This window comes from Triticum aestivum, chromosome 6B, assembly GCF_018294505.1.
Source record: "Triticum aestivum cultivar Chinese Spring chromosome 6B, IWGSC CS RefSeq v2.1, whole genome shotgun sequence".
NCBI lineage: Eukaryota > Viridiplantae > Streptophyta > Magnoliopsida > Poales > Poaceae > Triticum > Triticum aestivum.
In genome coordinates, this window is record NC_057810.1 from 138159126 (window position 1) to 138176075 (window position 16950).

General features: G+C 43.8%; 1 protein-coding gene across 2 annotated transcripts in view; it reads right to left on the minus strand.

Annotated features, from left to right (window-relative positions):
- Window positions 1–14057: 14057 nt before the first annotated feature.
- The window catches only part of LOC123136181 (probable apyrase 6), a 10574-nt gene continuing 7681 nt past the window's right edge, over window positions 14058–16950 (minus strand). Inside the window, exons 4-8 of one of the 2 annotated variants that reach the window (XM_044555499.1) lie at window positions 16840–16882; window positions 15547–15732; window positions 14863–14960; window positions 14579–14775; window positions 14058–14482 (exon numbers count right to left, since the gene is read on the minus strand). In XM_044555499.1, the coding sequence (XP_044411434.1) occupies window positions 14227–14482; window positions 14579–14775; window positions 14863–14960; window positions 15547–15732; window positions 16840–16882 (780 nt within the window). In that variant the 3' untranslated portion in view covers window positions 14058–14226. Of the gene's footprint in view, window positions 14483–14578; window positions 14776–14862; window positions 14961–15546; window positions 15791–16839; window positions 16883–16950 lie in introns of both variants that reach the window. The other variant, XM_044555498.1, reaches the window with a different exon arrangement.

A 16950-nucleotide genomic window follows, 5' to 3' on the forward strand; every position in this document is an offset into this window, starting at 1 on the left:
TTTCGAGTGTTTAACCAGGCTCTCCTTGCTCACCAGGCTTGGCGGCTGCTTACTAAGCCTAACAGTTTATGTGCGCAGGTGCTGAAAGCTATGTACTATCCAGATGGAAGATTGGGGGACACGGTATTCTCAGGAAATGCCTCTCCGACGTGGCAGGCCATACAGTATGGCTTGGAGCTACTAAAGAAGGGCATCGTCTGGCGGGTCGGGGATGGCCAGTCCATCCGTATATGGCGGGATCGGTGGATACCAAGGGAGCCGTCGCGCCAGCCTGTCTCCCTCCAGTGCACATGCAGGCTTCGGCGGGTGTCCGAGCTCCTTGGCCGGACGTGACCTGACATATGGACCTGCTCAGGCGCCACTTTCTACCAGCAGATGCCGACGCGATCGCCAGCATCCGCACTTCATCACGCGTCACTGAGAACATTATCGCATGGGCTCCAGAGAAGAACGGTATCTTCACCGTTCGATCCGCCTATCGCTTTGCGATGGACGAGCGCGAGCGTCCATCGGCTTCAGCCACGAGCAGGGCACCGGATGGTCGTCGCGCCATATGGAAGATCATATGGGGGTGCCCTGCTCCCCCGAAGGTACGCGTGTTTGCTTGGAGAGTTGTTACAAATTCACTTGCTACTTGGGCAAACAAATTCTCCCGACACCTCGAGCTCACTGACATATGTCCCCTTTGTGGTGTGGAACGAGAGGATGGGTTCCATGCGTTCTGCAGGTGCCCACTAGCGAAGGAACTATGGCATGCGGTGGCCTTGGATTGGTCTATACCAAGCGTTGAAGCCATCCGGAACGCTGGGCCGGAGTGGCTCTTCACACTCCTAGACCCACTGGATGAGGTGACACGAATGGTTGTGCTCATGGTGATGTGGAGGATTTGACATGTGCGGAACGAAATAACACACAAGAAGAAACCCCCACCCACAGAAGTATCTCGACGCTTCCTTCAGGGGTATATCAACTCACTCTTATGCCTGAAGCAATACCCTAATGGAGATGTGGCCAAGGGTAAGATGGTGCTTAATACACCACTGATGAGCACTACACATTATGCGCCTCCCAAGGAGGAGCGCGGGTGGGCCGCTCCGACACCTGGTAGCACCAAGCTTAATGCAGATGGGAGTTTCATCCCAGTGACTAGAGCGGCTGGAGGGGGCATGATCCTTCGAGATTCTCAAGGAGAGATCATTTTTAGTGCCCGCAGAGAGATACGAGCATGCGATAATGCGCTCGGGCAATTAGCGGCGTGCCGTGAGGGCCTGGAGCTGGCACTCCACCAGACGAACACACCCATTATAGTCGAGCTTGATTGTGCGGAGGCGATGTCCATGATCACAGCGCGAGGACAGGACCAGTCGGTCCATCGCATCGTTGTTGAGGACATTAAGAGACTAGTAGCGACGGAGGGGAGAGAGGTCTCTTTTAATCTTTGTTGTCGTTCGCAGAACAAAGTTAGTCATGAGCTCGCCAAGTATGGTAGGAGCACTCCCCGCACCGTTGTTTGGTTGCACTCGGGATTAGACCTTATTGTAAGCTTAGCTCTGGCTGAGAAGCCTCCGTGGGTAATGAGATATCTCTTTTCACCCGCAAAAAAAAAGTCTTTCACCCGCAAAAACATTACCAATAATGTTTTTGAAAGAGCCTTGAATCGCCCATCCGAAAAGATGGGAAGCCTTGATCGATGAACGTACTCGTGTCGGGATGACTCCCTAAAAGTGCAGGCCACTGAAGAAGGACGGTGCAACTTTAGCACCTCCTTTAAATATCTTCTCGTAATTCTGGTTTTTGGCCTTTCCTGGAAAGTTAGGAAAAGTTTGCTGGAAGCAGCCATTGTCTATTTTTCTAAACATTTTTCCTTAAATCCACTTGTATTTTATTTTAATTAACCAAATATTAGATAATTATTGCCTAGTACCCGCCGGTCAATGACACACATGGCGGTAGGCGGTGTGGTGGCCGCCGGTGAGGGGCGGCGGCAAGGACCGCCGGCGATGGCAGGAGTTTGACGCATGGGGTAGTAGTTGGTGAAATTTTAGTCCATCAGAAAGATACGGGAGATGATGTTCTCATAAACCCACGGCACTTTTACGGGATCTTCTAAAGTTAAGGCCAGTTTACGGGAGCTATTGGAGAGTTTTTTGGATAACCCATGTGGCTAGGTCTAGGTGCCCACACGGAAAGGCTTAAATTTTAGAGGGCCCACTCCATGCTTGTATGTTTAAGATACCCTAACGCTCGCTGTCACTAATGTTAGGGGCATCTTCAGAGTTAAATGCACCGAACCATCACTTTCGTGACTTGCGGAAAACCAACGCTTTACAAACGTGACATTTTACACTGAACCAAAAAATTGACAGTGACAAAAAGCCCTGGTGGTAGATGCTAAATGTTTAGATGACATCACTAATCAACCAGGCCCACCCATCAAGCTGGGTTGGCAAGAAAAAATGACACGTAAGCAAATTGACATGGTCGTCGTCTTCTTTTTTTTCTCCTCCTCTCTCTTTGAAGCATTTTTTATCAAACACCTTCAGGAATATAAGTCGAGTAGCGGCAACCTTACGTACTCCACCATCAGTCCACCACTGCTTCCTCCTCCCCTGCCTCGGCGTCCTGCTCCCAAGCGCACTCGCACTGAAGCACTATGCGCAGCTCCATCGTTGGCGCACAGGAATACCGAGTCGAATGTTTCCACAAACCGTGTGAAAGCTACAAAAAAACGATACTAAACTGAGCCGGCCCACCAACTGGCGCACCTAGGCAAGCGCTGTGGTGCCGCTCACAATGAGCGATATCTAGCATATGTGCAAACTTTTCTGAAAAAGAATGTGCAAACTTTGTGCTGCAGTGGTGGATCCAGTGGGGGTGCCGTGGGTGCCCTGGCACCCCTAGCACTTGTTTGGCTAATTCTATGTGTATTATATAGGATTAAAATGCTAAACAGGCAAGTTTGTTTATGGTTATACATAGACATTTTTATGGTGAGTGTAAGGTTAGCACCCCATGCGTCAAGGTCTAGGTCCGCCACTGTTGTGGTAGCCCACTCCTAGTTTTTCTGTAAAAAGAAACATAAATACAGATCTCATATGATTCTTTCTCCTGTATAATACTCGCACAACGTGAAGACTGAATACAGAATTGGAGGGAAAATATTGCAGGAACACAATAAGAGACTACACAATAGCCTGCCAAAAATCCAAATCAATCCCTGATCTCTACTCCTAATGGAGCAGTTGGTAGTCTCGCTTTCAGGTTTTTTTTCGTCCCACCATTTTCGTCCGGTTTTTTTCCGTAGGTTAACCGTCGTAGATTTTTTTTCGATGATGGTTTCTTATTCACCGGTTTATTTACCCCTCAGCTCTTTCCTTACAAATCAGGACTTTCCAAACGTGCACGCAATCACGGATCTAAATTTACTAACTTATCCAAATCAACCGATACCTTCCATTATTGCAAATTTCTTTAGGAAACAAATAATAGATTTTAAGGAAACAAATAAAAGATTTTAAAGACACATCATACTTTACTAATAATCACTAAAAATCAAATCTAAATTAATTAACCTTACCTTAAATCACTCAATCACTTTAATTAGAAAACATTTTCTTTCCTAACTGCACCTCGCTTAGTGTGCACATAACAATCCGAAGTAATTAGAGTCACATGATTGAATCCATTTATTTAGAGCGACATGATTGCGTTCCGGGATGGAGGCCATGATTTCGTCGAGGTCGTTGCTGCCTCCTACACTCAAGGTGTGTCGCCGATATCGAGGCGAGCATGAGGAGCTGTGGCCACCGCCATGGTCACCTCATCGCAGGGGATGGAGCACGCCGTCGGCCTACAGCTTGTGGAGATCAGCACTTTCCAAACGTGCACGCAATTACGGATTTAAATTTACTAACTTATCCAAATCAACCGATATCTTCCATTATTGCAAATTTCTTTAGGAAACAAATAATATATTTTAAGGAAACAAATAAAAGATTTTAAAGACGCATCGTACTTTACTAACAATCACTAAAAATCAAATCTAAATTAATTAACCTTACCTTAAATCACTCAATCACTTTAATTAGAGAACATTTTCTTTCCTAACTGCACCCCGCTTAGTGTGCACATAACAATTCGAAGTAATTAGAGTCACATGATTGAATCCATTTATTTAGAGCGACATGATTGCGTTCCGGGATGGAGGCCATGATTTCGTCGAGGTCGTTGTTGCCTCCTACACTCAGGGTGTGTCGCCAAGATCGAGGCGAGCATGAGGAGCTGTGGCCACCGCCATGGTCACCCCATCGCAGGGGATGGAGCACGCCGTCGGCCTACAGCTTGTGAAGATCACTGTTGCTCTTCAGGTCGCGTGGTGACCGGATCTTGCCGATGTGTCCCTCCCCGACGACCTCCTCTTCGCCCGGTTGGCCGGCATGGATCTCGCCACTACTGCCCTCAACTTCTCTGCCTCGAGCTCGACGGTCAGCCACCATGGATCCCCCAGCTGGAGGGTCACGTGAACCAGCCGTCCTCCCATGCTGCAGCGGCGAGAAGGTGACATGGCTCTCCGTACACGAAGAGTGGAGTGTGGAGTTCGGTCAAGTACTTATATACTTGGCCTCTACTGCTGATCCATGTACATGGAGAAGAACAGACAACCGCTCATTCATGCTTCGTTCCACTCATTTGCGCTACATTACTGGAGGTGACATTTTCCTATCTCTCTATGTTGTAACAAGCCTGTTGCCTGCATAGTTAATGGATTTTTTATTTAAATTTATCGCTGCTTAGTGCTTTGTTGTAATTGTTCACGCAAGATTCTTATATATAATCTGAGCGTATGTAGGCATACTTAGCTTTGCTATTCCATTTTTTTTGGCGCATAGAAATAAGAGTATTGTCCATGTTAGGTATTCAATTGAGTATGGTATTTGGATTGCTATCAGAATGTCTTTTTTATGCATGTGATTTCTCACATCTGGTTATAATATTTGTGAAGACATGCATTGCACGTGCACTTGGAAGCGGGCCCGTGGCCCGCGCTGGACGGCGCCGACGCCGACCCGAGCCACCTCGCCCGCGTATTCTTGGAGCTGTGGCTGGTCGATTTACATGAAATTAATTCCCTCAGTTCTGGTGGCAAATATAATACACATAATCCATATTGTTATGCACTAGCGTGTATGTGTGAAATAGATGGATTATGGCCCCGTACCCAATAAGATGGATATGTGTGTGTGTTAGAGAGAGAGGGAGAGGGGGATAGAGAGTGAGGAAGACGGAGGGAGAGTGTGTGTCTGTGTGTGTGAGGATTTGATGGTAAAAAAGGTCGCCAATGTCGTAATATTGAACTCTTAAAGTTAATGTGGCCCCGTTGCAACGCACGGGCGTTCTTCTAGTAAGATTAGGAATAGGGTAGGTTGAAGTGATGGAAACAATCGATAGTCCGGTGCAGCCTTAGAGCATGATTGATTTGCTGTCAATATTTGGCTAGCCAAATGTTGGCATTGCCAAATATTGACAATACCAAGACTTGCCAAAATATTGGCATATTCATGTGAGATAGGTAAGGCAACTCTGTAAGCAACCAATTAGTAGCCAATATTTGGCACAATGTCAAACATTGGCATTGCCAATTTTTGATACCAAATCAATTATGCTCTTAACCAGGGCAAACCACAAGCATATTTTCCTCTCGGATTGAGTAGTGAAGGTGTCACACGTCCCATGATGGCTTCTTCTAGTACTGGCCCGGGGAACCATGATGCTGATGATGGATCTCACACACCAAATGTAAGAAATCTCACTCCATTCTTCAGCATGAATCATAGCCAAATCCTCCAATTTATTTTTGCAACAAAAACATATATTTCCGCCATTCCTTTTTAACAGTTCTACTATAGGTGTTTTGTCTAGAATTTTCACCATAAAAGCAGTTATTGGCAATCAACTCTTTATGGCAAATCTGCTAGAATTGCTGGCCAGTTTCCTTGCGCTTCCACTATAAACCTGGCGATATGATGACGCAGAAACCTTAAAATCTTTCTTCTTCTCTAATAATAAAGCACGGATTGACTCCATAGGTTCACCGTCACAATACGCTTCTTCGCATGATTTACGCTTTCATTTTAAATCTTTACCTACTAATTTACCCACCAATGCCATCTGTAATATGTAACTAGAAAAAAAGGTTCCGTAAAACGAGATGAAAAAATAATTGCTGGGCGCTGAACTCGAACCTAGGTCTCCTAGATGTGAGCGGGCTTGGCTAGCCATGCGAACTGAAAGAACCAAGGTTCGGCTTTCAATGAACACACGATGAGTAGATCCGAGCAAATCATCAAAGGGAAATTTTCGTATTGGGCCACGGCTGGGCCTAATCAACACCCTTGCTACACTTTTAGGCCTTTTCTGGCCCACGAACAATGTGAGAAAAACAAAAGCCCAGGCGGTATCGAACTCGCGACTTTCTGTCCTGACGAAAGGCTCCAGCAACCAACTAGACGTCCATATTTGATGTTAAATAATCCCACATTGTTCCTTTAGACCGAATCCTACCAGTTTATATATGTTAGCAAGTGTCACGTAATGAGCAAGACGCATAAGAAAAGAGACCACGAGATGAATTGAGGGCTGTCTATTGAAGGAAATAATTGATGGTTGTCTATTAAAGGAAGGAATTTAGGGTTGAATATGAACAAAATAAAGTAAAGATGAATTTCCTGCTGTGCTCGTTAGAGCTCCCGAGCACACATCCTTCCGGGCCGTCCGATCAAGATCCCGATCGCCGCCAGGTGTTCCACGGTCCGGAAACGCGAACCCGATCTCTGAACTTCTACTTGTGACCATGTACAGTGTTGGAGAACGTAGTAATTTCAAAAAATTTCCTACGCACACGCAAGATCATGGTGATGACATAGCAACGAGAGGGGAGAGTGTTGTCCACGTACCCTCGTAGACCGTAAGTGGAAGCGTTATGACAACACGGTTGATGTAGTCGTACGTCTTCACGATCCGACCGATCCAAGTACCGAACGTACGGCACCTCCGAGTTCAGCACACGTTCAGCTCGATGACGATCCCCGGGCTCCGATCCAGCAAAGCTTCGGGGATGAGTTCCGTCAGCACGACGGCGTGGTGACGATGATGATGCTCTACCGGCGCAGGGCTTCGCCTAAACTCCGCGACGATATGACCGAGGTGGAATATGGTGGAGGGGGGCACCGCACACGGCTAAGGAACGATCCGTAGATCAACTTGTGTGTCATGGGGTGCCCCCTGCCCCCGTATATAAAGGAGCAAGGGGAGGGCCGGCCAAGGAGGAGGAGGCGTGCCCAAGGGGGGAGTCCTACTCCCACCGGGAGTAGGACTCCTCCTTTCCTAGTAGGAGTAGGAGAGAAGGAAGGGGAAGAGAGAAGGGAAGGAAGGAGGGGGTGCGGCCCCTCCCCCTAGTCCAATTCGGACTAGGCCTTGGGGGGCGCGCGGCCTGCCCTAGGCAGCCCCTCTCTCTTTCCCGTATGGCCCAATAAGGCCCAATACTTCTCCCCGACGAATTCCCGTAACTCTCCGGTACTCCGATAAATACCCGAATCACTCGGAACCTTTCCGAACTCCGAATATAGTCGTCCAATATATCGATCTTTACGTCTCGACCATTTCGAGACTCCTGTCATGCCCCCGATCTCATCCGGGACTCCGAACTCCTTCGGTACATCAAAACTCATAAGCTCATAATATAACTGTCATCGAAACCTTAAGCGTGCGGACCCTACGGGTTCGAGAACAATGTAGACATGACCTAGAACTATTCTCGGTCAATAACCAATAGCGGAACCTGGATGCTCATATTGGCTCCCACATATTCTACGAAGATCTTTATCGGTCAAACCGCATAACAACATACGTTGTTCCCTTTGTCGTCGGTATGTTACTTGCCCGAGATTCGATCGTCGGTATCCAATACCTAGTTCAATCTCGTTACTGGCAAGTCTCTTTACTCGTTACCTAATGCATCATCCCGCAACTAACTCATTAGTCACATTGCTTGCAAGGCTTATAGTGATGTGCATTACCGAGAGGGCCCAGAGATACCTCTCCGACAATCGGAGTGACAAAACCTAATCTCGAAATACGCCAACTCAACATGTACCTTCGGAGACACCTGTAGTACTCCTTTATAATCACCCAGTTACGTTGTGACGTTTGGTAGCACCCAAAGTGTTCCTCCGGTAAACGGGAGTTGCATAATCTCATAGTTACAGGAACATGTATAAGTCATGAAGAAAGCAATAGCAACATACTAAACGATCAAGTGCTAGGCTAACAGAATGGGTCATGTCAATCACATCATTCTCCTAATTATGTGATCCCATTAATCAAATGACAAAACATGTCTATGGTTAGGAAACATAACCATCTTTGATTAATGAGCTAGTCAAGTAGAGGCATACTAGTGACTATATGTTTGTCTATGTATTCACACATGTATCATGTTTCCGGTTAATACAATTCTAGCATGAATAATAAACATTTATCATGATATAAGGAAATAAATAATAACTTTATTATTGCCTTTAGGGCATATTTCCTTCATACATGTGATGGCTGTAGCTTGGTCTGGAGCATAAAAATTGCGTCGAGGTAGCAGGTGGATGGTGGTGCTGGTGCCTCTCTTGAATTGTTGATAGTGATGGCTGCAATTTTAAGAAGTGTTTTTTCTCTCTCCGTCCTATTCTGCAATTGTTTCTTCCCCTATGCGTGATGATTAGCACAGGGTGCATTGTGGCTTGGCTTGATCTGTTGTGATAGTTAGGGAAGATGATTGTAGCAAGTATAAACTCTCTTGAATGGGTAGTCCATAGTATAATGGTAATTGTACTATGATTATTCATCTAACACATGGCAAAAAAGAGACTGCATTATGAAGTAATCTGTTGTTTTGTTGCCATTCCAATTCATTTTTAGCCACTATAAAGAACACGTGTCCTCTGTGAAAACTTGATAGATATTTACTATTCGGTGTCCAAGTGATTACATGATATAATAAAGCAGAGAAATCAAGATTTATATTAAGCTATTGGACTCATTTCTTCTATTGAACTTGCTCAAACTTGCATGATTTTTTTATAAGTAGTTGCCTCATTTCTGCTATTGGACTTGCTCAATGGGTCGATTCTCAATGGATTGACGGGCAGTTTGTATCCACTATTTTATTTTCTTTAGCAAGCAAGCTAATGAGTTGGCTGCATAATCTATGAAAATTGTCTGCAAACCCGGTATGAGTTGCTACCTTTTAATCCTTTTACTAAACAAAACCTGGTTTGCCACGATATAGTATGCAATTTGCTTAGATTAGAGCAGAACTTGCCTGCAACAACAAGAGCATTATCCATGGGACACAACACAACTTGATATTCCACACAATATAGGTCCAAATTTATTGCCTTAAACTTGTAGGCAAATTGCCTACAAACCAAGTATTAGTTGTTGCTCCTGACTTTCACTGTTTATTTTTCTTCGGCTAGCAAGCTAATGAGTTGGCTGCAGAATCTATGGAAATTGCCTACAAACCCAGTACGAGTTGCTACCTTTCAATCTGTTTTTGTAAACAAAACCTGGAGTTGCCTAGATATACTATGCAATTTTCTTACATCAGAGCACAACTTGCCTTCAACCACTGATATATTTGCCCAGGGGACACATCACAACTTGATGCTTCACAGAATATAACTTGAGAGAGGGCAAGGGGCACGAGATGCAGAGGCATTCAAGATTCTGGTCATTTTGTACGGCTGCTATTACTGTTATTGCAATGACTATCCTACCCTACCATATTTTGAATATTTGACTAGTACTTGCTAGAGCAAACCAAAACCACTGCTCAAAACGCTACCCTAAGCACCTAAGTTTCAAAAATATGCTTTCGTAGATATTCTTGCCTAAACAGAGTGTTTGTTTTGATTGCATGGACTCACTAAATTCTAAAATGATGTCAAAGCAATGTTTTCGAGGTTTTGTGCACACACCCAAGCAAGAAGCTTCAACATCCACTTCTAGGTAAGCTTCGCACAAAGCTATCCAATTTTTCTGTGTCAGGAAAAAAAAGAGGAGTTGCCTCAAACTTATATGCATTTTGCCTACATCCCAGCAGGACTTGCTTTTTATTTTCCCTCTTTGGAAGCAAGAAGCTTTGCCGGCCACTTCCAGGTAAATTTCACACATCCCCAATAGCTTCCCACCTAGTTTTTTCTGCCTCCCCAGTGGCTGTTAGCTTTTTTGTTCCAGCAAATAGAGGGAGTTGCCTGAAACTTATATGCAAATTGCCTACATCACAGGAAGACTTTATTTCCCATTTTCTCGCAAGCAAAAAGATTCACCAGCAGCTTCCAGGTAAACTTCGCACAACCCCCAGAGCTTTTTCCAACATGTTTTTATGCATCCCCGATAGGTGGCTGATAGCTTTTTTGTTCAGCAAAAAAGGGAGTTGCCTGAAACTTATATGGAAATTGCCTACATTACAGGAAGACTTGCTTTTGATTTCCCATTTTCCTTCTTTTGGCACCAAACTAACAAGCTGGCTACATAAATAGGTTTTAACTCACAAACTTTGCCTACACCGCAAGCACAACTTTTCAAGCATAAAACAACGCAAAACACTATCCTAGTGATGATTTTCTTTTTTCAAAAAATCATAAGTTGCCTGCAAGCATTCCACTATTGGAGGCGTCAGGGGGGGAGGTGCTGGGTGGGCCTATGGTAGATGGGGTTCGCGCTGGTTCGGGCGGTTACGAGGGGGGCAGGAAAAGATCATGCACCATGTGCGCTGGGGAGGTTCATGGATTTTATCGGGAGGGAGATGCATGCTTCCCCCTGCATGTGTTCCTTTTGTTCATGTTTTTTTGTGCGGCGTGATTTTACCAGATCCCATTTTCTGAGTGTGCTATTTTCCTCGATTCACTCGATGTGATGAATTGATTCTAGGCACGGTTCCAAGAGCTTTCGTTTGGGACGATGACCTCATACTCAAGGTCATGAAGAAGGACAAGAAGGGTGAAGTGGAGTTTGGCAAGCTGCGAGTAAGCATTCGACACCCCACATTTTTCCTGTTTTTCACACATGTCAATTTTTAGGCAACCATACACTGTTTATCGAGGCAACTCACACACTTAGGACAGGCAAATCATGCATAAACATGTTGTCACGGAAGTCACACACACAAAAGGCAGGCAACCAACCGTAACTGAATAGGTGAGTCAGGCGCCCCAGACATAGGCATACTGGATCAGGCAACACCACACACATTATTTAGGCGACTCACACCATTAGCACAAGCAAGTCACACACAACATTTTTCATATCAACATAAATGGTACAACCCACAAAAATATATAAAGTTAAAACTAAAAAGGATGTCAAGTCAAAAGCCGGAGATTTTTGTGCATGGCAAGAAGCTTCACCAACCAACAAATATATCAAACTAGTTTAATCCCGCCTTTCCTGCTAACAGCTTCTTTAGTTTTGCCAGAAACTTATATGCATTTTTCCTAAATCTCAGCAGGGACTTTGTGTGTAAGCTTTGTAATGGCATTTTGCCTGAAACTTACACGAGAAGCTTCACAAGCAAATAGGCTCAGCGAGCAACTAGCAGGTAAACTTTTGCTCGATCCCCAGCCACCACATGTTGTTTCAATACACCACCATGTTGCCTACATCTCAGCATTTTGCATGTTACCTGGTTAAGCAAGTGTGGGTCTACATAGGGAGTCAGATTGCACTTGTCTTGATGATTGTTTCCACTATTATTTTTTTTGCCTTTTGTAAACAGGATCTTGTTTTGTTGATTGCAATGGAATTGTCCAAAAATAGAATAATTTGTTGTATTTTCATGACACCCCTCAAGCAAGTTTATTGTTGCACACACATCCACCCAGGGAGGTGTATGTCACATGTTTTTAAGGAACAAACTTTTGGTCTATGTAGCAAGAAACTCGGGATACATTTTTTGGACACATGACTTGCTTCATGAGTGCATTTAAGTTGCCTAAAAGAACACAAGCAGTTGCCTAAATTTTATATTGGTTTAGACAAAACAGAGCCTAAATTTTTTAGAACGAAATTGCATGCATGATACACATAGCACGTTTATATTTGCATATGCACACATCACCATCAGTTTGTATCTTACAAGTTCAAGGGGAAGACATTTTTTGTCTAGGTAGGAAAAGAGTAGGATGCAATTTTTTGTGCAGAGGACTTGCTTGCAATATGTTGCCTGAACACCAGTAGTTGCTTGCTTTTTTAGTACTCCCTCCGGTCCTTTTTACCTTGCGCATAACACAAAGCCCGGATACCAAGGAGAGGCAGCCATGCAAAAAAATGGACAATTTTACCCCCACAACAGTGTGATCTGTGTATACGGATACCCTGCTGAAAAATAACTGCGGACGCCTTGATTGGCTGTCCTCCTTTGACTCCTCGTAGCGCACGCCCCTGCATGCATGCTCTGCATGCCAATTGGTTAGTGACGGGCGCTAATTAAGGGATGGGATGGAAAGGGCAGTGGCATGGATGGAAAGACTAGCTGCGGTGGCTTAGTACGCAGACTATTAAGGGAAAAATTGGAAAAATTTATACGCAGACTATTGAGGACTGGAGGGAGTACTAGACAAACTAACAAGAAAAACCACATAAAAACAAGGTGGGAGTTGAATGCATAACACCAGGAAATCATGGCCTTGTGTGTTTTTGTTGCAGGGATTTTGTGGATATCAAAACCTAAAGCTGGAGTTTTTTCTACTCGGAAAAGGAGGTGGTGTGGTGGAGGACGTACAAGAGAGGGGTTTGAGCAAACTAACGTTGTTGCATGCTTCAGGGGAGGCGTTGGTTCGTGGGGGTGGGGTGGATCAGAACTCCCAGATGTGGAGTTAAGCAGGCTGCAGATGAGGGCTGTACTGGAGAGGTCGGAGAGGTTTGCGAAGGTTTGTTGGCGTGGGGACATGTGCTGGGAGGAACAGTTGGGACCGTTTCTTTCCTTTTTTGGCTGACAGCTGGACAAAGGGAGGGACAACTACCATAAACAGAGTGTGTGCCCTCGAGCGCTAGCCAGCCAACGGTTGCTGGCTAGTCGCGTCCTTAAATTAATAAAGAAAGGAAATTTACATGTGAGGAGATATTGCATTGGCACGGAGATTTGGGGATGCTGCAATGTTCTCAACAAAAAAAAAGATAAAAATAGAGCAGATATACGACTCTAAAATTTTACATAGAAGTTTTTTCCTGGATCCATACATTGTATCATTATTTTGCAGGTGTGATCCACATAAGAGATCACATTTTCAGTCCAGTAATAAATGATTATAATTTATTTACTCATGTTCGTACTAAATGTTAAAAGGGTCAATCCACAAGCTTGTCTGATCCTCGGTTCATTTTTTAACTGTCCACGTGTTCTATCAAGGATCATTTTGTCGCATATGGAAATGACAAGCAATTTTCTTTCTTACCAGAATTGTCATATTTATAAGATCGATCACCAATGGGTTCTGCACTTCACTAGAAATAATTTGTAGCCTTGACCTGACAAGTTATTGTTGTTGCATCGAATTATTCATAGTATGAGACCAAATTTATTGTTTTGGTTCCATACAATTTTTTGTTCTTTGATAAATGGAGATTGTCATTGCCGTCTATTTGCATGGCAGAATTAGGCGGTTCATTGTAACAATTTTTTGGCTTGATATTTATCTGTCTAGATGCGTGGGTTTATGGATATTCTTTCTCCCATTGCAACGCCTCCCTGACATTGGGTGGCAACGTTTCGATATTGTCTGTGCCGTGCAGTCGGTTGATTTGGGTTCGCTGTTCTGGTGGACAGGGCATCTAGCACTTTCTTCGTAGTGAAACATTGGGGTTGTGCTTGCACATACAATTTCTTAAAAAAATTGAGTGAATGCTATTTTTTTTTTCTCTCCCGTTACAACGCACGGGCATGTGTGCTAGTCTGTACTCATGCACGCAAAATAACAAGATCACAACTTGACCTAAGATTAATATACTTCCTCCGTCCCAAAATAAGTGTCGCTGATTTAGTACAGTACAAAATTGTACAGTATATGCCATTACATACGATTAGTATGTAACAAAATGTTCTACAGCATTTCAATACATGCCACATAGTACAAGTGTGCTGCCCTTCATGCTCCACCACCTGCACAATGCCCAGCGTCAGCTGATGCGTGTCATAATGTATCGGCCTTTCTCTAAATCATATATAATCTTTGTCTTGGGCTTCCTCCATCTCAACCCCAAAAATACTCCGCAAGCAAGAAACGCTCCCAGCACGGCGAGCAGTGGTCTATGCTTAGGTGCCTGTGTTGCCGCAGCCCCCGATGCCCCTAGAATCCTATCTTTTGTATTTGCAATGAAAGCTCCTAGGGCCCACTCAATATGAGTGTCGCCGATCTGATTTGAATACTCGATCCTGCTCAGTGGAAATTTTAAGTAGCAAGTGCATAAGATTAGTCAAGGGTAGATTTCACTCAAGAAGAATGATGGTGTCCTGATATGATATGCTTGCCTCTTGTCATCCAATGGCACACCAAGGCTGTCGTGCAGTAGAGCCACAATGTATGCCGACGAGAAGCAATACCGTGAGAAATCTTCATCTGAATGATTGAGATACTTTTGTCTCAGCGTGGACAAGTCCTTGTTGCAAAGTTGCTCTCCAGCAACCACAAAATCAGACAGTGATGAAGACCGGTCTAGTCCAAAGAACTGGAAGAGGATGTATAGTCAGAACTGTCCTAAGAAAAGAATGGTATTTGCCAAGGGAAGAAAAAAAAATGAGAACATGCAATGGACCTTGGATGTAAAATAGAAATTTTCAGTTGCTAGGAAATGCCCAAGCAGCTCAGGGACGAAATTAGATCCTAGGTGACATTGCTGATACTTGCACTTTTCTGCAGTCAAGACAAAAGTTACGGGTATGCAGGTGGATATGGATATAGAATATAAATGCTGGCAGTGCAAACCTAAATGTCCGATAAAAATGGTACTAAATCTAAGAACATCATGCTCAATTGAGTTTCTTATAAGTCACGATAAAGAGCAAGCTCAACAAAGTATTCGAAGTGCCAAGATTTGCAAAAGATATTAATTAGGTCAGTAGGAGCCAAGATTTACCAAGATGGGTGGTGGGTGTTTTCACTCCCCCTAGGTTTCAGGGTTGGACCATGTAACTCCCTCCCATATATATAGAACTGTGTCAGTAGGAGCCTTTCCTACTATCTTGACCGTTCAAACAAAAAAGATGTTAGGTCAATGCAGTCAAGAACCTCCATCTTACTTGACATCAAACAGTTACGTCCTTACAGGGATACCCCTCATTATGCATTATAGTTTTGAGTTCATCATGACAGTTCCAAAAATTCTAACTTCATCTGACGGTACTTTAAGCACAGGAACCATGAAGAAAAGGATATGTAGACAAAATAACTATAGATACAGATAAAGAAAAAGGGATCAAACTTCACATGTATTTCTTACCCTTTCCTTCTTGCATCATTATCATTGAAGAAGATCTACATTTTTTATAGTTTCCGCTTCCATTATCAACATATTGATTCTCTAAATTTGATCTTGATGCACCGCTTGTTCTCGCCAATACTTTCCTTTTGTGAGAATATCCTTTAGGGGCACAAGGATCAACAAGTGTACCGTTTTTGGAAGATCCTTCAATTGCACGAATCATGATGAAACACTGGCCGGTACTTGTACTTGCAAAAGAGTACTATATTTGTAATTTAAAGTTAACCAGTGGAATTACAAGAACATCTGTTAAATTCCTAAAAATAATAAAGGATACAACCCCTTCAACAAACTTTTTCTTTGAACTAAAATCCTGGGACATTTGTACTGTGGGAGCAACCATAGCTAAGTATTAGTTGTTGGCATTCTACTATGGACTAAGAAAGGGTTTTGTGATTAATATCACTGTTTTAAATATCGGCCGATATTTGAGTTAATCAGCCAGTTAATCCTGATTCCGTAGGTCATGGATGCGATAACAGCATACCCTTCGCCTTAACTGGTTTAGCGGATTAACTGGCTGTCAAACTGATTTATCGGCTATAAGGCCGATTTATCCCACTGAGCCAATTAACTGGAGAGAGAAATTTGGGCCCAAAAGTTTGGCCCATTCCCTCCTTTACCCCAAAATTGGGTGTTTAGGTCACAGCCTGTTCCCTCCCTTCTCACTCTCCCCTCCCCTCCCGTGGTAGTAACCCTCGTTGGAGGTTGGAGCAGCAGCCGCCGCCCCTCTCTGAGCAGCAATCTGATCTATGCTATATGCTGCTGCTGCTGCTTATTGCCTCTCCTTTACTGCTGCTGTTGCTATGCTATATGCTGCTCCTGCTGCTTATTGCCTCTTCTTTACTGCTGCTGTTGCTATGCTGTATGCTGCTCCTGCTATGTGCTATATGCTGCTGCTGCTGCTGCTGCTTATTGTCTAATGTGGTGTATTTGAATATTTGTTGATATATGTAGCAGTCCGTGTCTGCTTCTAGCGCTGCAAATGCTCCATCTTTGAAGCGAAGATATATAGATATGATCCCAATTAACCTACCGATAAATTCAGTTAATAGGCCGATTCCCCGATTAATCCCTACTCCTCACCCGACAGAGCAGCTACAAGTTATCGATATCCTGAACATTGATTAATATTAACATTGATATTCCTATTTGCAGGCAGTTTGTGTTCCCTTATCCATCAGATGCTGAATTGCCTCATTGCAGCAGATGGAAAATGGCTGGATTGAATGTTTTAACACACAGTAATACCTCTTGACTTCAGTATTTGATGGTATGAGTCTTGTGCTGCATTCTGTGAAAATAAGTGAGTAAATCAGATTTTCAATCTACACCACAATATTACAAGATCACAAATACATT